Source organism: Solanum pennellii, chromosome 5 (assembly GCF_001406875.1).
Source record: "Solanum pennellii chromosome 5, SPENNV200".
NCBI classification, from domain to species: domain Eukaryota; kingdom Viridiplantae; phylum Streptophyta; class Magnoliopsida; order Solanales; family Solanaceae; genus Solanum; species Solanum pennellii.
This window is the reverse complement of record NC_028641.1, coordinates 2,518,731-2,536,745: the sequence shown is the minus strand read 5'-3', so window position 1 is coordinate 2,536,745 and position 18,015 is coordinate 2,518,731. Positions and strand designations below refer to the sequence as shown.

The 18,015-nt window shown below is 30.0% G+C and overlaps 2 protein-coding genes across 3 annotated transcripts; one reads left to right on the top strand and one right to left on the bottom strand.

Moving 5' to 3' along the window:
* The first annotated feature begins 6,183 nt into the window (after window positions 1-6,183).
* LOC107018556 (cyclic dof factor 1) lies at window positions 6,184-9,192 on the top strand. 2 transcript variants are annotated; one of them, XM_015219065.1, is made up of 2 exons: window positions 6,184-6,664; window positions 7,587-9,192. In XM_015219065.1, the coding sequence occupies exons 1-2, from the start codon at window positions 6,533-6,535 to the stop codon at window positions 8,778-8,780; spliced, it is 1,326 nt and encodes a 441-aa protein (XP_015074551.1). In that variant the 5' UTR covers window positions 6,184-6,532; the 3' UTR covers window positions 8,781-9,192. The 2 variants fall into 2 exon arrangements, with proteins under 2 accessions (XP_015074551.1, XP_027773137.1); XM_027917336.1 differs by lacking the exon at window positions 6,184-6,664 and adding an exon at window positions 6,690-7,333 and having other exon boundaries at window positions 7,587-9,116.
* Window positions 9,193-13,866: 4,674 nt separating this feature from the next.
* LOC107019906 (transcription factor MYB105) lies at window positions 13,867-16,694 on the bottom strand. The gene is made up of 3 exons (XM_015220267.2): window positions 15,572-16,694; window positions 14,774-15,268; window positions 13,867-14,359 (listed from the first exon to the last, which is right to left on the bottom strand). The coding sequence occupies exons 1-3, from the start codon at window positions 16,032-16,034 to the stop codon at window positions 14,067-14,069; spliced, it is 1,251 nt and encodes a 416-aa protein (XP_015075753.1). The 5' UTR covers window positions 16,035-16,694; the 3' UTR covers window positions 13,867-14,066.
* Between the last annotated feature and the right edge of the window lie 1,321 nt (window positions 16,695-18,015).

The window sequence follows — 18,015 nt, the reverse complement described above, 5'->3', positions numbered from 1 at the left end:
TATATATATATATATATATATCTTATCAATACAATGAATATTGCAATATCTTTATAATCTTTCTAATTAAAAAAATTAAAGGACTTTTGAGCTTCATCTCGAATTTTGGTAGATTTTAATCGAAGAACTTGAAGTTGATCTAAAAATTTTGTTTTGATCTTCGAATTCACTAGAATTAATATTTGATCTACGAGCTCTCTCTATCACTGAACCAAATCATATCAAATATCATGCTTCTTTTTGTGTAAGTTTCCTTGTCGTCTAATTTATCAAATCATATCAAGTAATTATTGTTCCACTTCTTATGCCTATCCATTCGTTTGTTGCTTCCCCGATGTATTTTTGGTACCCATTCAATTCAGTGTCTGGTATCTTTCTTAAAGTCCGACTAAATTTAAATTTATATAGGAAATTTTTGTATTTGGGGTAAATCGTTCCCTAATAAAGGCAACTCATCCATACTCAAGATACTCGAACTTAAGTCCTTTGATTAAGAATGAAGGAGATAATTACTACTCACTATGTACAACTCTTGTTGATGAATAAAAGGGTTATTAATTAACGTATGAGTAAGCATAGATAAAGACAAAATTATCTTTAATGTACTATATCAAACTCTGAATAAAAATTTTTTCCAATATATCTAATTCTAACATTACTAATCTCAATATTATTTCTTCTAATATTACTAGCTAATATATCACATTGAAAATATTGTTTTTATACACTCTATCAAACAAATCGAAAGAAGCCTTCAATTGGAAGAAAAAGGGAGAGAAGTAAATGAAGAAACTAATGCTTTGTGCTTCTTATCTATATTCATTAATTGCTTCAAAAATGACAAACTAGTAGTACTATAGTTGTAGGGCAAAAAGGTATATATCTTATAATGTGATGTACACAAATCATCAACTAGTTTTTTAACCATACTTTCTTCAACCTTTTTAACTTGCAAAGTTGTTTGATTTTGACCCCACTTTCTCAAACTTGTGAACCACATTTTTAGGCATCTATATATGCACCAACTCAAGTCCCTTATATTTCCCTCTTCTTACATTATTCATCTTATTATTATAAGTTAAATGTAATTACATATATGGTCATTGAATTTATGGTATTATTTTTCTTAAAAAAATGGATTATTTTTTATTTTTAAATAATTTAAAATAAATAAAATTTTCACTAGTGAATGTTTATATTTGTCTCTTATGTTTAAGGTTCAGCATACAAAGTTATCTAATATGACTTGAGCTTTGTTATCCTTCAGGATTTGATTCTCTCAGATACAAATAAAAAGATTGAATTAGGATAACAAAAATCGCAACTAATTAAAGTATCCGTTTTTTTCTTCTTTTACTTGAGTTATCAAGTGTACGAGTTTCTTATCTGAACTATCGAAACAAATATCAACTATCAGTTATTCACTTTTCATATATACCTGAACGATTTGTGATACATCAGATAAAAAAAGTGAACAACCAACACAATTTAAATGTATCTCGACAAATTAGCATTTGGTAATAGTTCAAGCCAGAAATTTTACATATGATAACTTTCTAATTTAAGTATGTCTCTAGTAATCCAGCACTCATAATTTTTTCTTTTAATTTGAGTTTGTTCCATTTTAGGTTCGCTTCCTGTTTAGCTAACTTTTCCATCTTCCGATCCGATGGTGGTTCCTATAACTCAAAAATTTTATAGATTTTAAATTTTAAATCTACGCATAAATTGATTCAAACGCAACCATTTTAAAGAAAAGGTACCAAAGGAGTCTTCCTGAGTTCTTTTTTGATACTCCAATATATAATAAAGTAGTAAAGAGACTAGTTGGAAAAAAAATTCCAAAGGTAATAAAAAGCAAGCATTTTTTTATATTAAAGAAAAAGATACGATAATCCCTTCTAAATTCTTATCTATTAAAAAAAATTTAATTTAAGAAAAAAAAATCTAGACAGCTGTTTTTATAAATAAACGTGAGCCACGAAAATATTAAGATTCTTTAAAAAGTGGGCCAGGGGACTATTTGGGGACAACAAGGTAATGGTTGTGTGTTCTACACGTGTCAGTCACTAAGAGCTTTATTTTCACTTTACCTTTTATTATTAGATACTGGGGACCACAACATTCTATTTGGTGGCTGTTTTTATTACACGTCAAATGCCATATCACGTGATATAATTATCGAACAACCAATCGTCATCCTCCATTTGTACCTTTGAAAAGAGTCGACTCCCGTTTTCGCAGTTTATGTGATGTTGTTTGACTTTAACTTACATATTTCATCTAGTTTGATCGTTCCTCCATCGTAGTTTAAGTGATGTTGTCTGACTCGAGAAATGAAATGTAGAAAGATTTTTGAGGTTTATAATCTAAGACGAGTTTAAATAGTTATGTGATTATAATTTAGTGTAACTTAATTGGTTTTTGACACAAGTGTGAAAGGATAGGAAAAAGGTTTGTATACGATTATCTTATAAGGGATAAAGTGGATATTTTAAAATTAAATTGTTATTAAATATAGAAATTTTTTTTTATTGGGATTGATTAAAAGCAAAATGTGTTGTATAAATTGAGATTGAGGGAGTAATACTTGCTCGAAAATAATACTCTCTTTGTTTTGATTTGATACGAAATTAAGAAATTTTTTGTGTCTTTTTGTGATAAATTAAAAATATGTAGGATATATTAATTATATTTCAAAAGGAATTGAGACCGAAGGAGTAATATTTTATAAGTACTTTAATTACTCTCTCGACATTTTACTTTATTAATTATATCAAGACCTTATTTGTAGTTAATAAAGGTCTTAATTTTAATATTTAGATTTACATATTTATATTTTCTTATTAAGAACATCTTTTAACTTTTTCTTACCTAAACAATTCAGTAATTATTATTTCCAAAAATTAGCTTGAACTTCAATCCTCACAAAAACTAAACTTTTCTAATTGAATTATTGATAAATAACAGATAATAATTTGAGGATTGTTTCAAGGGAAACAATTTCCATCCACAAATTTTCCTTTATAAAAAGTTCTAGTGAAATTCATATCAAAATACAACTTAACTTTTATCTATTTAATATTTTAAATCTTTTATTTTCTCAATTTCAAAATATTGTCCAACTCATAATTTTAATTATTTCAGTAATTCAATTTCAACCTATCAAATTTTGGACAAACTTTAGGAGTTGTTGTCAAATGTTTTTTTTCTTCTAGACTTAAAACGTTAGGATAGTATTTATGGCATTTTTAGTCAGACAAAATGTCAAAACATATAAAACAAACTTTTCTTATCTCTTTACTAAATATATCCTATTGTCACACTTATATAAGTCTTGATGTTTAGTTAAATTTTTATTTATAAATTTAAAAAGGAAATTATATAAGTATCCTCTCAATCTATGTCTAAAATTTCATAGACACTTATAATATACTAAAGTTTTATTACTTTTTTTTTACCTACGTGGTACTAGTTTGAAAAAAACTGTCAATACATGTTGGGCCCACAAGATGGTGCCACGTAGGTCGAAAATGGGTAGAAAATTATTTATAAAATAAGTTCAGAGAGTAATAAGACCTTAGCATAATATAAGTGTATATCTGAAATTTCGAACATAGATTAAAAGGATACTTGTGCATTATCTCCAAATTTTAACTACATTTTTAGTAAGTCTACACATGGACAAGTGTCATTTCTTTATGAATAGAAATATGAAGTTAATTTTTATTGACTTGATCGCTTTAATATATAAGTCATTCTAATCTTTCTTATCCATCACTTTATTAAATAAAAAAAATTCTAAAATATGTATAACTTTAGATAATGAAATTACTAATACCATTAACAACCGAAAGCTTTATCGTCTGGAGCATTTTTATTCTTAAGTTTAGGCCAAAATTATTTTAATTAATGAAATTAAGATATTTGAATTTTAATGACAGGTGGATATTAAAATGCGTATTAATATTTAAAAATTTAAAATTAAATACACATCTGAATATTAAGATGTATTATGAAATTATGAATATTAAATAATAATATTATTTGTTTTCTAAACATCTCAACAAATAAAATTTATTTTTGATTAAAAATTATTAAATATAAAATACTAAATTGATATAGTATTATATATAAAAATTAAATATTACATGACAATTGTTGCTGGTGGTGATGATTGGCGATGGTTGTTTATGTCTTGATTTGTGATAATGTTGGCTGATGATATAGTGTTTGTGTAATATTTTAGTGTATTATAGTTAATAGTAGTGATTAATCATGATTATTGGTGGCTGCGGATGATAATTAATAGTGGAATGACACCAATAGATAATACAATGGTGAATGTTGATGGCATCTAACGATATATAATGTTGAGTAAGATGATAAGTATTGATAGTGATTAGTAGATGAAATAATGATAGATTATAATGATTTCAAATGATGGTCAATGATGATACTGGATAAAAAGACATGTTACTCTTACTTAATAAATAAAGAAATTAAGGTGACTACCAATGAGCACAATCTCACGCATGAACTTAAGCAATGAGCAAACACTCGAACCAGAGCAATAGATCACCCATTGAATAGATGAACTTAAAGGGATATGAAGGCTAGAATCATATTTTCAAAGACCTAACCAACCGCGAGCCCAAACCTACCTACTTTTATCTTTACGTCATCCTTATAAACTTGTTGGATTGTCAATCATTTCGTCCTTTTTTAATTAGATGAATTATTATATCACTCAAGAGCTTCTTTAGTCCTTTTGATTAGTTACTTCACAAAAACTTGTAGGTGCGGCGAGGTAGCGCTCATGATTTAAGTGAATAGAGTACATGATGTTTTTTCAATTTTATTTTAACAATTCAATCCGCTAGTGATAATGTCTATTTTAGATCTTAGTTCACACGACTTTAAAACACAATATTAGTGTGTAAGATCTGCTCTGCTTACTTATATATACAATATCTCTCATGTGTTTTGTTAATATAGAACTTCTTATCCTAAGTTGGAGCGTTACATATACCTTTTCATATGAATTTAGTGTCCTCGTTGAGATTTGTCCCACCACATTAAGTTTGTCTAAACTTAGTTGAATTTTGGCTCAAATCGACAAGGCTGACAGAAAAGCGACTCTGATACCATCTGTAACAATCTAATCTTCTAATAATATTATCCAATTTGCCTTGGTTGTATGATATTAAAATGTGTCACTGATGTGTAAGGTTTGTCTACTTATATACACAACATCTCTTTTATATTTTGCAGATGTGCAACTTATCCTATGCTGAAATGTCACAACCACCACTTTCAAGGCAAATATGGAGAATTTTGCAAACTGAATTTCAAAGCACATCAAATAGTTATAAAACTTAATTTCGAAGAAATTGAGCTTAAAAATCTAATCATGCTAGGAAATGAATTTGTGGAAAATCTCTTTTCTACAACAATGACCATTATTTATCAAATGAGGTCATATGGAGAGCAAATTACTTAATCAAATTGTTCTTGCGGTTTTTGAAGGAGCTTAATTCCTGAGTTTAATCATGTTATTATTATAACTGAAGAATGTAAAGACTTGTAGAATTTTTATTTGGTGAATTGATGAGTTTTTTACAAGCACAAGCACAAGAATAAACATGTCAATTGAAAAGCAGAAAGAAGAAGCACTTCAATAAAAGGTGTAAAGACCTAATTCAAGTGTACATGTGGTTAGAGAAGACAAAAGTCTTGAGATCAAATTATACTGCCACCTATATGGAAAAAATTTTTTACAAACTTAACCCACGAAAAAAGAAATAGAATCACACATGATAGGGCTTATTGAGAATACAATTAAATAAAAAAAGTATACACTTTCTAACAATTTAAATTTTAAGATGAGACGATCGCATCCTTTTAACCTAATGACTTTTGAGAAGGAATCCATTTTCATAACTATTCTAATCCACCTTTCTACAACATTCTTATCCATGATTTTCTTCTACCTACAACAGTGAAAAAGAAGATTAAAACAGAAATAAATATTAAGGCAATCTTTTTGGTATTAGGATAAATCTATTTGAGAAAAAAAATTGGAAAAGTAGTTGCTGACATGGACAAATAAGAAAGGGAGAAAATAGTACCAAAAGCACTTGCCTTTTTACTTTTAGTTTTTGGGTACAGAATCAAAAAAACAACAAACAAACCACACACACCTAAAAAGAACAAAACCAACCCTCCCCTCCCTCAAACCAAATGTATCAAGATTTCTCTATTGCCACATACAAATTTGTGGCTACAAATCCCTCTACCTTTAGTGATGTGTCCACCCCCACCCCCCACCCTCAACACCCCACCTCTAAAACCCTTTTTCTTCTTCTCTTCATCTATAGTCCTCAAAGTCCAAAACTTATAAGACACCAAACATCAAAGAAACAAAACAAGAAGATAAAAATTTGTTCCCATCTTACCCTTTTTCAAGAAACACAAACTACTTTTAATAAAAATAAAAAAAATCAAGAATTGTGAAGAGGAATTCAAGAAAATGTCTGAAGTTAGAGATCCTTCTATTAAGCTGTTTGGTAAAACAATTGGTATGACACAACAAGAAACCAATTGTGTTTATCTTCATGATGATCATACAACCTCATCCCCTCTTTCAATTGATGATGAAAAGGTAAATCTTTTTACTAAATTGTTTATAAATATATATCATGAGTTAATGAAAAATGGAATTTTGATCACCAATTTTAGTTACAAAGTTTGAAACTTTATCTTTGATATATCTATTTGACCATAAAATTTGATCAAAACTTTTTAAAATATGATCTTTTTAGGACTTATCTCATTTTTTTTTCAAGTAAAAATTCAAATTTTCGAGTTTCAACTTCAAAATCTACGACCAGACAGAGTTTTTAGTATGTGGGTGAGTTTTGTTTTATGAAAAGATTGGATCTTTATTAATACCATAGCTTAAAATGGAAATGTAAAAAAAAAATCAGTTTTAGGAAAGACCCTGTTTTGGGATTATTTTATATTTTATATTTTCAATTTAGATACCATAGAACTATGATGTTTCTTGATGTTTGATCTGGTGATGTTAATCAACATTTAAAAAATATATATATATATGGATATGATCTTACTTTGCAAGATATTTTTTTTTATATGTTTTTGGAATTAAGTATGTTAAAGTTGTGTAATTTGGAAAGCACAAGGATTATATGCCCTGAAATATTCAGATCGTGTGGGTGTAGCGGAAACAGTCTCTCTATCCTAAAAAGATAGGGTAACGTCTACGTACATCCTACACTCTTCAGATCCCACTTGTGGGATTACACACCGGGTATGTTGTTGTTGTAAATATATTCAAATCCTCTGTCTTGTAACACTTTTGTATTCATGGTGATCATATTGTTATCAAGTGGAATTGTTAACTACTGCTAGGAATGGAGATTTAGGGCTAAATATTCGGATCGTTTACCTTGTCGAATTGCTTATGTTAAAACGATAAGATGGTCGTTGATTCGGTGAAGAATAGTTTTGATTTGTTGTGTGAGAGCTCGAACTGAACCTGTTTTTTCTTGTCAATTGATCAGATCACTTTAGAAGGAGAAGTTACACAAAGCAAACAAGTTGATGAACTTGTTGATCCAACTGCAGACTCGTCGATTGAACCAGAAACATCATCTGGTATAAGCGATGACATCAAGATGCAGGACGCGGATAAAGAGACGTTATCATCAAAATCTATCGAGGAGGAGGATTCGAGTGAGGAGAAGGCACTCAAGAAGCCTGATAAATTGATTCCATGTCCGCGATGTAATAGCATGGAAACAAAGTTCTGTTATTACAATAATTACAACGTCAATCAGCCTCGTTACTTCTGCAAGAACTGCCAGAGATATTGGACTGCTGGAGGTACAATGAGAAATGTGCCTGTGGGATCTGGTCGTCGTAAGAACAAGAGTTCTTCCATATCGAATTATCCTCTTCAAGCAGGTCGAGTCGAAGCAGCAGCTCACGGAATGCATCTTCCTGCTTCAAGGACAAATGGAACTGTCCTTACATTTGGATCAGATAAACCCCTTTGTGACTCTATGGTTTCTGCATTGAACTTAGCTGAGAATTCACATAATATGAATCGAAATGAATACCATGGATCGGAACGAAGAATGCCTACAATCGGGAATGATCAATCAAATGGAAGTTGTAGTACAGCTTCAAGTGTAACTGACAAAGAAAGCAGTGCTGGTACTCATGATTTAGCTAATTGGAATAATTTCCAGCCATTTCCTCCTCAAGTACCCTACTTTCAGGGTGCTCCGTGGCCTTATTCTGGCTTTCCAGTATCATTCTATCCAGCAGCACCGTACTGGGGATGCACCGTGCCAAACCCTTGGAACGTACCTTGGCTTTCATCCGATCAATCAGTCCATAACAACAGTCCTACCTCACCGACATTAGGAAAACATTCTCGAGATGAAAGCAAGCTTGATCCATCACAATCAAGGAGAAGAGATACTACTTTGCAGGATAGAGAAGGGGAGAGATGTGTACTGATTCCGAAGACATTAAGGATTCATGATCCAAATGAAGCGGCTAAAAGCTCTATATGGTCAACACTAGGTATCAGGAATGAGAAGATTGATTCGACTCGTGGTACAATGCTCTTCAGTGCCTTTAATCCAAAAGCTGATCATAGAAATCGCGAACTTGACACTTCTTTTGCCTTGCAAGCTAATCCAGCAGCCTTGTCTAGATCACTTCATTTTCGTGAGAGTACACGATGATATAAGACTTACAACATGGTTCATGGTTGCCTAGTACCAATCATTCATGTTAAGTCTCTTGCATAAAATGCAGGATAAAGCTGCGTACAGTTGACCTTTGTGGACTGGCCCTTCCTCGGACCCTGCGCATAGCGGGTTCTTGTGTCTAGGAGGAGAAGGAGACAGATGCATAGTGTCTACAAGTTTTATAGTTTTGCAGTACTATGTGTACCTTGTACATAGACCTGTAGAGTTATATTTAATAGATAGAGATAAATAAGATGCAGCTGAAGTTTTTACTTGACTTCTGATATTGATTGTTTTATATTCTAAATATTTGAGTTATTTTTATGACTATATTAATGGACTTTGTACTTCTTGTAAAGATTCACTTTTCTTGGCTAAGGAAATGAAACCTATTACACTCTCCTAATACTATGGTTTCACTCTTATTAATATCTATGTTGCTCGAATCCTCAAATACGCTTTCGATTTCATTTTTGAAAAACACATGAACAACATACCTTATGTTAAAAGTAAAGAACATCAGAGATCGTTGTATCTGACAAAAGAACATCTATTTCCACACAAAAATAAATAAATAATCCGTATTAAATATTTATACCAAATCAAGCAAAATATGTGTTTTTTCATATAAACACTTATTGTTTAACCGTAATTAAGTGATACATGTTCTCACTTTAATTTACGACTGCTATAATTAATTTTTTTAATTTGATATAAACATCATATACAATAATAATAAAAAAGATCCATTCTAACCATCACCACCACCAAGTATTTGAACATGAGCCACAAATCATGATAATTATTAGGGTAAACATTATAAAAACTAAATAGGGCCAACAAACAAACAGCTCATTGAGAAAAAGAGAAAATTGACTACAAATTGGACATTTTAGGAAGAAAAAATAACATAAGTACATGGTAGGTCCCCCAAATTTTGTGTAGATAAACTAGAACTTTTTTTTTCTTGATAGAAAAAAAAAAGAAGGTGTCAATGCACCTTTCACTTTCATGGCAAAAAGGATCTATTCTTAATTCCTTACATATGCTAAAAAGTTGGAAAATTTGAGGATAAAGTTCTCTTTTTCTTCTTACTTTTTGGTTTCTTTTTCCAAGTATATTAACTTTATATTAATAACCAAAGAGAGATAAAGATATAATATATGGTTATTATCCATTAGTTGACAATAAGGTAGATACATGTCATGATTTGAATAAAAACTATATATTAAAAATATTTAATGTTGGACCAGTTGTATGTTTCCTGACTGTTCTTTCAAGTTGAGACACCAATATTTTCATTACTCCCATTAGCTTTTTGAACCACATATTTTCTTTTAAAATGTGTTGCTCTATGGGACCCTAGACCAAAGTGCATGTTAAGCTTTAAATTACTTTTATTTTCTTGGGTCTAAATTTAGTACTTTTTCTGCATTTAGGACATTTGTTTGATTTTAAAGAGAACCTCATTTAATTAGCAATACATAATTTTTGTGTAAAGGAGATGTACAGATGCATCAGTAAGGAGATACAAAAGATTGACTATAATGAACGGTTAGAAAAATATAGATAGATCGAAGTAGAAAGGGAGGGGGGAATATTTATATTATTGAGGATATGTTGTGGATAAGAAGGTATAACAGTCGAGGATTAGAGTAAAAAGATAATAGGTAGTTGAAGACTGTTATAGTACTTTTATGTAGAGACATGGTCTAGTCTCTTCTTCTTCATAGTTAGTAATATTATTTTGTATTTGCGTAGTGGTTTTTTTTTTTCAATTTTACTATTACATGTTGTTTCATTTGTTTTGTTCATCTTCCTATTCACGGTTATTACTTTCCTTCCATTACTACTTTGATAACACTTTTTTTTAGAAGAAAATCTACTGAAAACGGTTTTTCTATCCGACATAAAATTTGTTTATATCTTATCCTTCTTAAACTTCACTTGTAAAGTCACACTAAATTAACATTCAATGTTTATATCGAAATCAAATAATTTAACTATTAGAGTAACAATTAAAGATAGGTGAAATGTATTCCACTCGTGAGATTCTTTTTTTTTTAATCTTCTGATTTTTAACAAAAGATAGGTGAAATATGTTAAGATTTTTTAATTTTATGTTCTTAAATATATTATGTGAATTTTTTGAAATAAAAAAGAAGAATTTTTTTATTTTAAACAGATTAAATAAATAAATAAATAAAAATTAATTGAAACAAACGAAAAAAGAAAGTTAGAAGTGGTTGTAAATAGATCCATATCAATTTCTAATAAAGAAATGGCCCAAGACTTGCAACCTTTAGCCCCCATCAGCCCATGCTTCAAGCCTTACTGAAAGAGCCCAAATTGGACTAGTTTTTAGGAGAAAAAAAAAATACATATTTTAAGAAAATTATTTCACATATTTAGACATAATTTCAAAATTCAAAAATTAAAGTTTCAGGGTGATTGGACACTCACATAGGTTTTAGGGGTATAATTGACAAACCCTTTTTCTTTACTCCTTTAAGGCATTCAATTTCACCTTCCTTCTTGACGAATTATATTGGAAGTCTTTTCTAACTTTAATATCATATAACGATATAAAATTCGAATACTGAGGATAGGAGGGAGCTTTTGAAGAAAGAAACATTAGTGGGATTATCTTTATTCAAAACTACATCAATGTACTATAGTTGATGTGATTAATGAAGTTGAGTTGAATCAAACGCTAGTTTTTGAATTGTGAAATTGGTGAGGTTCTTAAAATCACGTTATTATATTAATCTTCGTATTACTGATATACATTGTTATTCTTCATTTATTCCGCATAATATAATATATAGATTTTGTATCATTTTGAAAAAAAAATCATAGAAAATTAGTTGGCACCTTGCTTGACTTTGTTGCATGGATGGATGGAGTGGACAACAACGTAGGAATAATGTGTTGCTTTCATGTGAAGACATTACTAGGTACGTACGTAACATGTAAAATTGCATGTAAAACTAATGAAAACTTGTCAAATATCATCAACCAACAATACTAAGGGGTTCAAAATATTAGCGTCTCCCTGTCGTAATGTTGAAGTCAGAATTTTGAGTAGAACGTTTAAAATATAGAAAAGAATAAACACATAAAAAGTTATAAGAGATTCAACATCTACTATAATAAACAGTTTCGTCAGAAAGAAACAAATATATAATAAAATAATCAGATGTGGAAAATGCTTTCTTTGACATTGTATATCATATTTTATATTATGTATATAAGATATATCAGACTTAAATTTTCATGAACACCATTATAAAATTGTTATATAAATTAATATGTTTATACACTTCCACTATATTAGTTCATCATTCTAGAATACATTTAGCTCTCAATATGAGGATTTTAACATTGTTATTTCTTAGCTGCTTAGATTAATTCTAGAACCTTCCTCTCCACTTTCTTTTTATTTCTCCTTTCTTCCCTTTGGAAAATTTATTATTATTTTGAAGTAATAATAACAAATGGACTCTTATATTTGTACGTATAATTCCATTTATTCATTTTAATACGATATGGGTTCATTTTAAAAACATCAAACTAAAGCCACATTATTAGTTTCTTCCTTTTAACTATTTCGTGTTGTAATTATAATGCAAGTGTATATAGCACCCATAATGAATCTAGAATTTATAAAATATCGTTCTAAGTAAACAACATAACATTCGATCAAATACGATAGTAATTAGCTTTTCTTGTAGCAAGACTATCAATATATAGTATCGTATAAATTCTAACACATATTTATTCATCAAATATCTAATTTTATAACGAGATTATAAATTCACGTACGTCATATTTTAACCTATAAATTTTACCCTGATAGCATAACACATGTCCCTTGTGTGTATGTAAAAAGATGAAATATGTAAGAAAGATGATTAGGTCAGTAAAAGCATGTGTGTCAACTCATTTGTAACAGAAAGTTGAAACATGCACATTTTGCAATCTCTTTCACTTACTGCTCCACCAAATTTTATGCGTATTACAGGGAACTACCTGTATACATGCCCACCCCCACCCCCTTTTACCTTTTTTTCACTTTTCGTTATTTATATCGCGGTAATTTGTTTGTCTTACTTTTCTGTTTAGTCCGTTTTTAACATAATATCATTCGTCCCTTTTATTTTATGTAGAATTATTAGACTTGGTACGATGTTTAAAAAAAAAGACAAGACTTTTAAAATTTATTGTCTAAAACAATTTTTAAATATTTATGTAGTTGAAAAATCATATTACTAAGAAAAAAATGAGTATTTTAAAATTAAAAGGATAATGTCTTTCACTCCGTCCTCTTTTATTAGGACGGACTAAAAAAAATATCAAATAAAATAAACAGATAAAGTAGCTTTTTTTAAAAACACTTTAATTTTTTACTTTTCACCTTAGATATTACTATGCATTCCACCTTACTTAGAAGATATCATAATTACTGAAAATTTGTCATATTTAAGGCAATAAACTTCAAAAAGCAAAATTATAGGTGTACAAGTTTAAATAATATTTAATTATTTCTATAATTTTGTGTCTATTCTTAAAGACTATGTATATATCTTACCTAATGCATAATTTATCTTAAATACCTTTAACGAAACGCTTAACTTTGCTACTTATAGTATATATGATATTTTTTTCTGACTAAATCCGAATTCACATACATAGTATATATATTGTGTATGATGAGGGGGGTTGGGTGAGAAATTGTCTTGTATTGAACTGTTGGAACAGCTCCAAATAAGCACTCTCATGTTGGTGACATAAAGATTCTGCTGAGGCAAATGTATGTTTAACAGTTACCATAATTGAATGCATAAAATAGCAACTTATATAAAGTTTTTGTTGTTCAGGACCCCTGAATTTCTGCCTGTTTTTTTGGCAGCCTCATGAGAAAAGGATGTCTCCAATTTCCCCACTTTTCTTGCTTTGTACACCCCACCCCCACCCCCACCTTAAAATTTAATTCCAATGACCAAAAAATTATGAACTTTATTGTGATCACAGTATTTGATCTCACTACTAAAACAAATGAGTAAAAAGGCAAAGAAGTGACAACACCTTATTGTTAACAGTTTGCAAAGTGGAGTTTTTTTTTTAATGCTTTTTGATATTTCAGTGTCACAAATTGACACATAATAACAGAATGAGAAAACTAAAATACTTGTTACCTACTAATATTGTTTCAAAAGAGGAGGGGAGGGGAGGGGGGGCCTTTTTCTTGAAAAATAAAAAAAGAAGATTTTGAATAATTCAAGTGGCTCCTACTCCAAGAAAGTCTATAAATGGTGGTGCAATTGTGTTATTATCACTGTTGTTGTTGCTTCTTTTGTCCTCTTTTACTAGTCCTTGTTCTGTTGTTGATGGTGATGATGAAATTTGTGTAACATAAGGAAACTGCAAGACATATTGTGATTGATCTTGTTGCATATTATTCATCATCATTAATGAATTAGATGGATGTTGATGAGTAATTTCCCTTTGCCTATCCCAAGATCTGCCTCCTTGTTGGTTTAGAACATTTATCATCTCATTCCCACAATGACCTTCAAGAAAAACCAACATTCATAACTAACCATTAAAAAAAACAAGTTTTGGATATACACACAATTTTGTCTATTGTTTTCAAGTTTATGTTGCTCTAACTCTTATAAAATAATGTCCTACGCACCCGTGTTGAATCTTTCAAAAATACATTAATTTTGAAAGATTCAACACCCTTTGAGAAGCACATCCAACACGCACCTGTCGACATTTTTGAGCAACATAGGTATAATCTTTGGAAGTTTTAAAAAAGTTCATTTTTATTCACTAAGATAGCATGTTCAAACACAACTTCAACTTCAAGACTCACTTTTTATGACTTCAAACTTCAAGAAACTTGCATCTTTCTTAAAGTTGAACCAAATATGATCCAAAAAGTGGGAGGAATTTAATGCAAGTGAAAGATAGATATATACCTGCAGGTAATGAGTCAAAAGAGGGAGCAGCAAATGGTGAGTATGGAGAATAGAGAGGCACATTACTGGTGCTACTAGGAGTTGCTGCTTCTCCAGCAGAAGCAGCCATGTGGGGTGAGCCATTTGGTCCATAAACAACCCAACCATTTGGACCATTATTGTTATTCATTTTCATACTAAAGTGGTTAACAGAATTTTGGCCACTTGAATTTTCTGCTTCTTCAACTACTGTTGTTGATCTTCTGTAAACAAATTGTCCCATTTTTCTTCTCCTATAAGCACTTGATTGTTCTCTATATTTTCTAGCCATTATTACATGCCAATGGTTCTTCACTGCATTGTCTGTTCTCCCTGGAAATAGTCTTGCTATCATTGCCCATTTGTTACCATACAATCTATGAGCAGCCATTAATCTTTCCTCTTCCTCTTCACTAAATGCCCTTCTGTTGATTCTTGGATCCAACTGGTTAAACCATCTCAATCTACAACTTTTTCCTTCACACATCAAAACAAGAAAATTAAATCACAAGGGGTCATTAGAAATCTTGAAAATGATATATACAACATCTAACATAGTCAATGTAATCACACAAGTGGAGTGATGAAATAACATCTAACATAGCCAATGTAATCACATAACTAGAGTATAAGAAAGGTTGTTTCCGAGTTGGAATCTTTAAAAAGATGTGATTTTTCAGGATAGCGTATACGCAGAACTTATTCTATCTTAGAGAGATAGAGAGACTATTTTCGATAATCAAGTAGAATCTTGAAAAAGATTAGATTTCTATTTCTTACCTGACCTTCCTTCTAACTTTTCAGCAATAAGGTTCCAATTCTGAGGGCCATAAATAGCAACAAGTTCTTTAAGCTTAGCATCTTCAGCTGGTCTCCAATGACCTCTAGCACAAAGTTTTGACTGTCCATTCTCTGTTTGCTTGCCATTACAACCACTACTACTACTATTATTGTTACTGTTAAAATTACTATGCATTGTAATTTGTTTCTCATCATTGAAACAAGAAGCATTAAGATCAATAGTCTCATTATTTTCTTCACTATTTTGGGCTTCATCAAGACTCTGAGAAGAAAAAAATGAACCCCCTTTATTCAAGAATTGAAAATCCCAAGAACCCCTTCTCCCTTTACCTTCATCAAGACTTTCTGGAGTGTTTATAGAGAGTGAATTCATATCAGCAAAAAACATCCCCATTGAAGTACCCATAGGAGAACAAGAACAAGATGATGATGTTGATGACATGAGACTTTTTGTGCATAAAGATTTGATCTTTACAACATTCTTGAACAAAAATTCAAGAAAATGAGATGAAGGAAGAAACTTGACCACTCTTTTCTATATCAAGAAAACAACCCCATTGAAGTAAGCTAGCAACTATAGAAGAAAAACAACTCAACAAGAACAAGAAGAAGATGATGATGATGACATGAGACTTTTGGTGCATAAAGATATAATCTTTACAACATTCTTGAACAAAAATTCAAGAAAATGAGATAAAGGAACAATTTTTACTACTTTTTGTGTATCAAGAAAACAACCCCATTGAAGTAGCTAGCACCCCATAAGAGAACAACGACAAAAACAAGAACAAAAAGATGATATCAATGATGACATGTGAGTTTTGTAGCTTAAAGATTTGATCTTCACAACATTCTTGAAGAAGAAAATGAGATAAAAGAAACAACCTTTACTACTTCTCTATATATCAAGAAACAGATAAAAAGTGTGTTTTTTTTTCTTCCCCTAACAGAAAACCTCAAAAACCTCTATTTTTTCACAACCCCTTTTTCCCCTTTGCTTCTTCTCTGACTCTTTTGAGGGATTTTGTTATTGTGTTTTGTGTTTTGTGTTTGTGTTTGTGTGCGCTTTTGTGTGTGTGTTTTGACAAGAGAAACACATAACAAACCTGATGTTAACTGACCCCAAATGGTTACCCTACTTATATAAATTTTATTATAATATAAAGTTATAAACTATTATCTTGAAAAAAAAATTTGAATTATTTAATTTCATTTATGTCGACAACATTATTGCTGCAGCATGTCTGAAATAAGGAAAATTTAAACGTTTGATATGTGTATATTTTAGTCACAAGAGGACATTTTTCTTTATTATTAATTATGTAATTTTAACTATGTTATAATAATAATGTATGAAAAAGGGACTTTTAAGAATGAGTTGTCGGTCAACTTTATTATAAAATATTTATTAATCTCATTTTAAACGATAAGCAAGGACAAAAATAGCATATAACATATGTTTGATGTAAATAAGATTGTCCAAATGTTATCATATTGATGTGTTTGTACTTTCAGCATGCAGTTTAAAAACAATAAATTTAAACTTTTAATAAATTATATTCAAACTTTTAGCTTCTCCTCCAATTTATAATCTAAAATATTATATTTGTGTTGTTTTAATCATCTCACTAAATATAGAATAAAAATATCATATAAAGTGATATGAAAAATAATTTTATTTTTTCCATTTCAATTTATTTGTCCTGCGTTATTATTTTTAAAAAAAAAACTAATAACTATTCTCTCGGTCCCAATTTATGTGACACTTTTTGCATTTCGATGTAAGTTTTTCATAGATCCTTTTAACATTTTGAATTATCAATTAATGTGACTTATAGTATCTTTACGAAGTTTACACATACATAAATTTCATTTCAAAAAAATTAAAAATTTCATACGCTAATATGTTAAACTGTTTGACTTTTAAAAAATAAAAAGTGTCACCTAAAATAGGATAGAAGGAGCATTATTTTTTAGCTTTTTTTTCATATAACATATTTATTCTCATAAAACAAAGGATATTTAACACATTTTTACTATACAAATTACAAAAGATTGAATTATTTATTTGAATGTCGATCCATATTAAGCCAAAATAAGATAAATAAAATAAAAAATACTACTAGTAATAATTAGGAAAAAAATAAAAAAAATCACTTGCACGTGTGAGATTGAGTCAGAATTTCTAATATTGTTTTTTAGTTTTTGTAATTTTATAACAAATATTGTCATAATCATAGAGTATGGTAGGTGTTGGGGGGGTGGGGATAGAAAGGGGTTTTAGGCTGTCTCACTCAATGCTGACATGAAAGACTCATATGGGGTTCATAACTGCTAACCTGGTTTCTTACACCTCTCTAAGACACATCAATTATCAAAATGAAGCTTTGTCACACCCACACCCACCCCCACCCCCTTGGGAC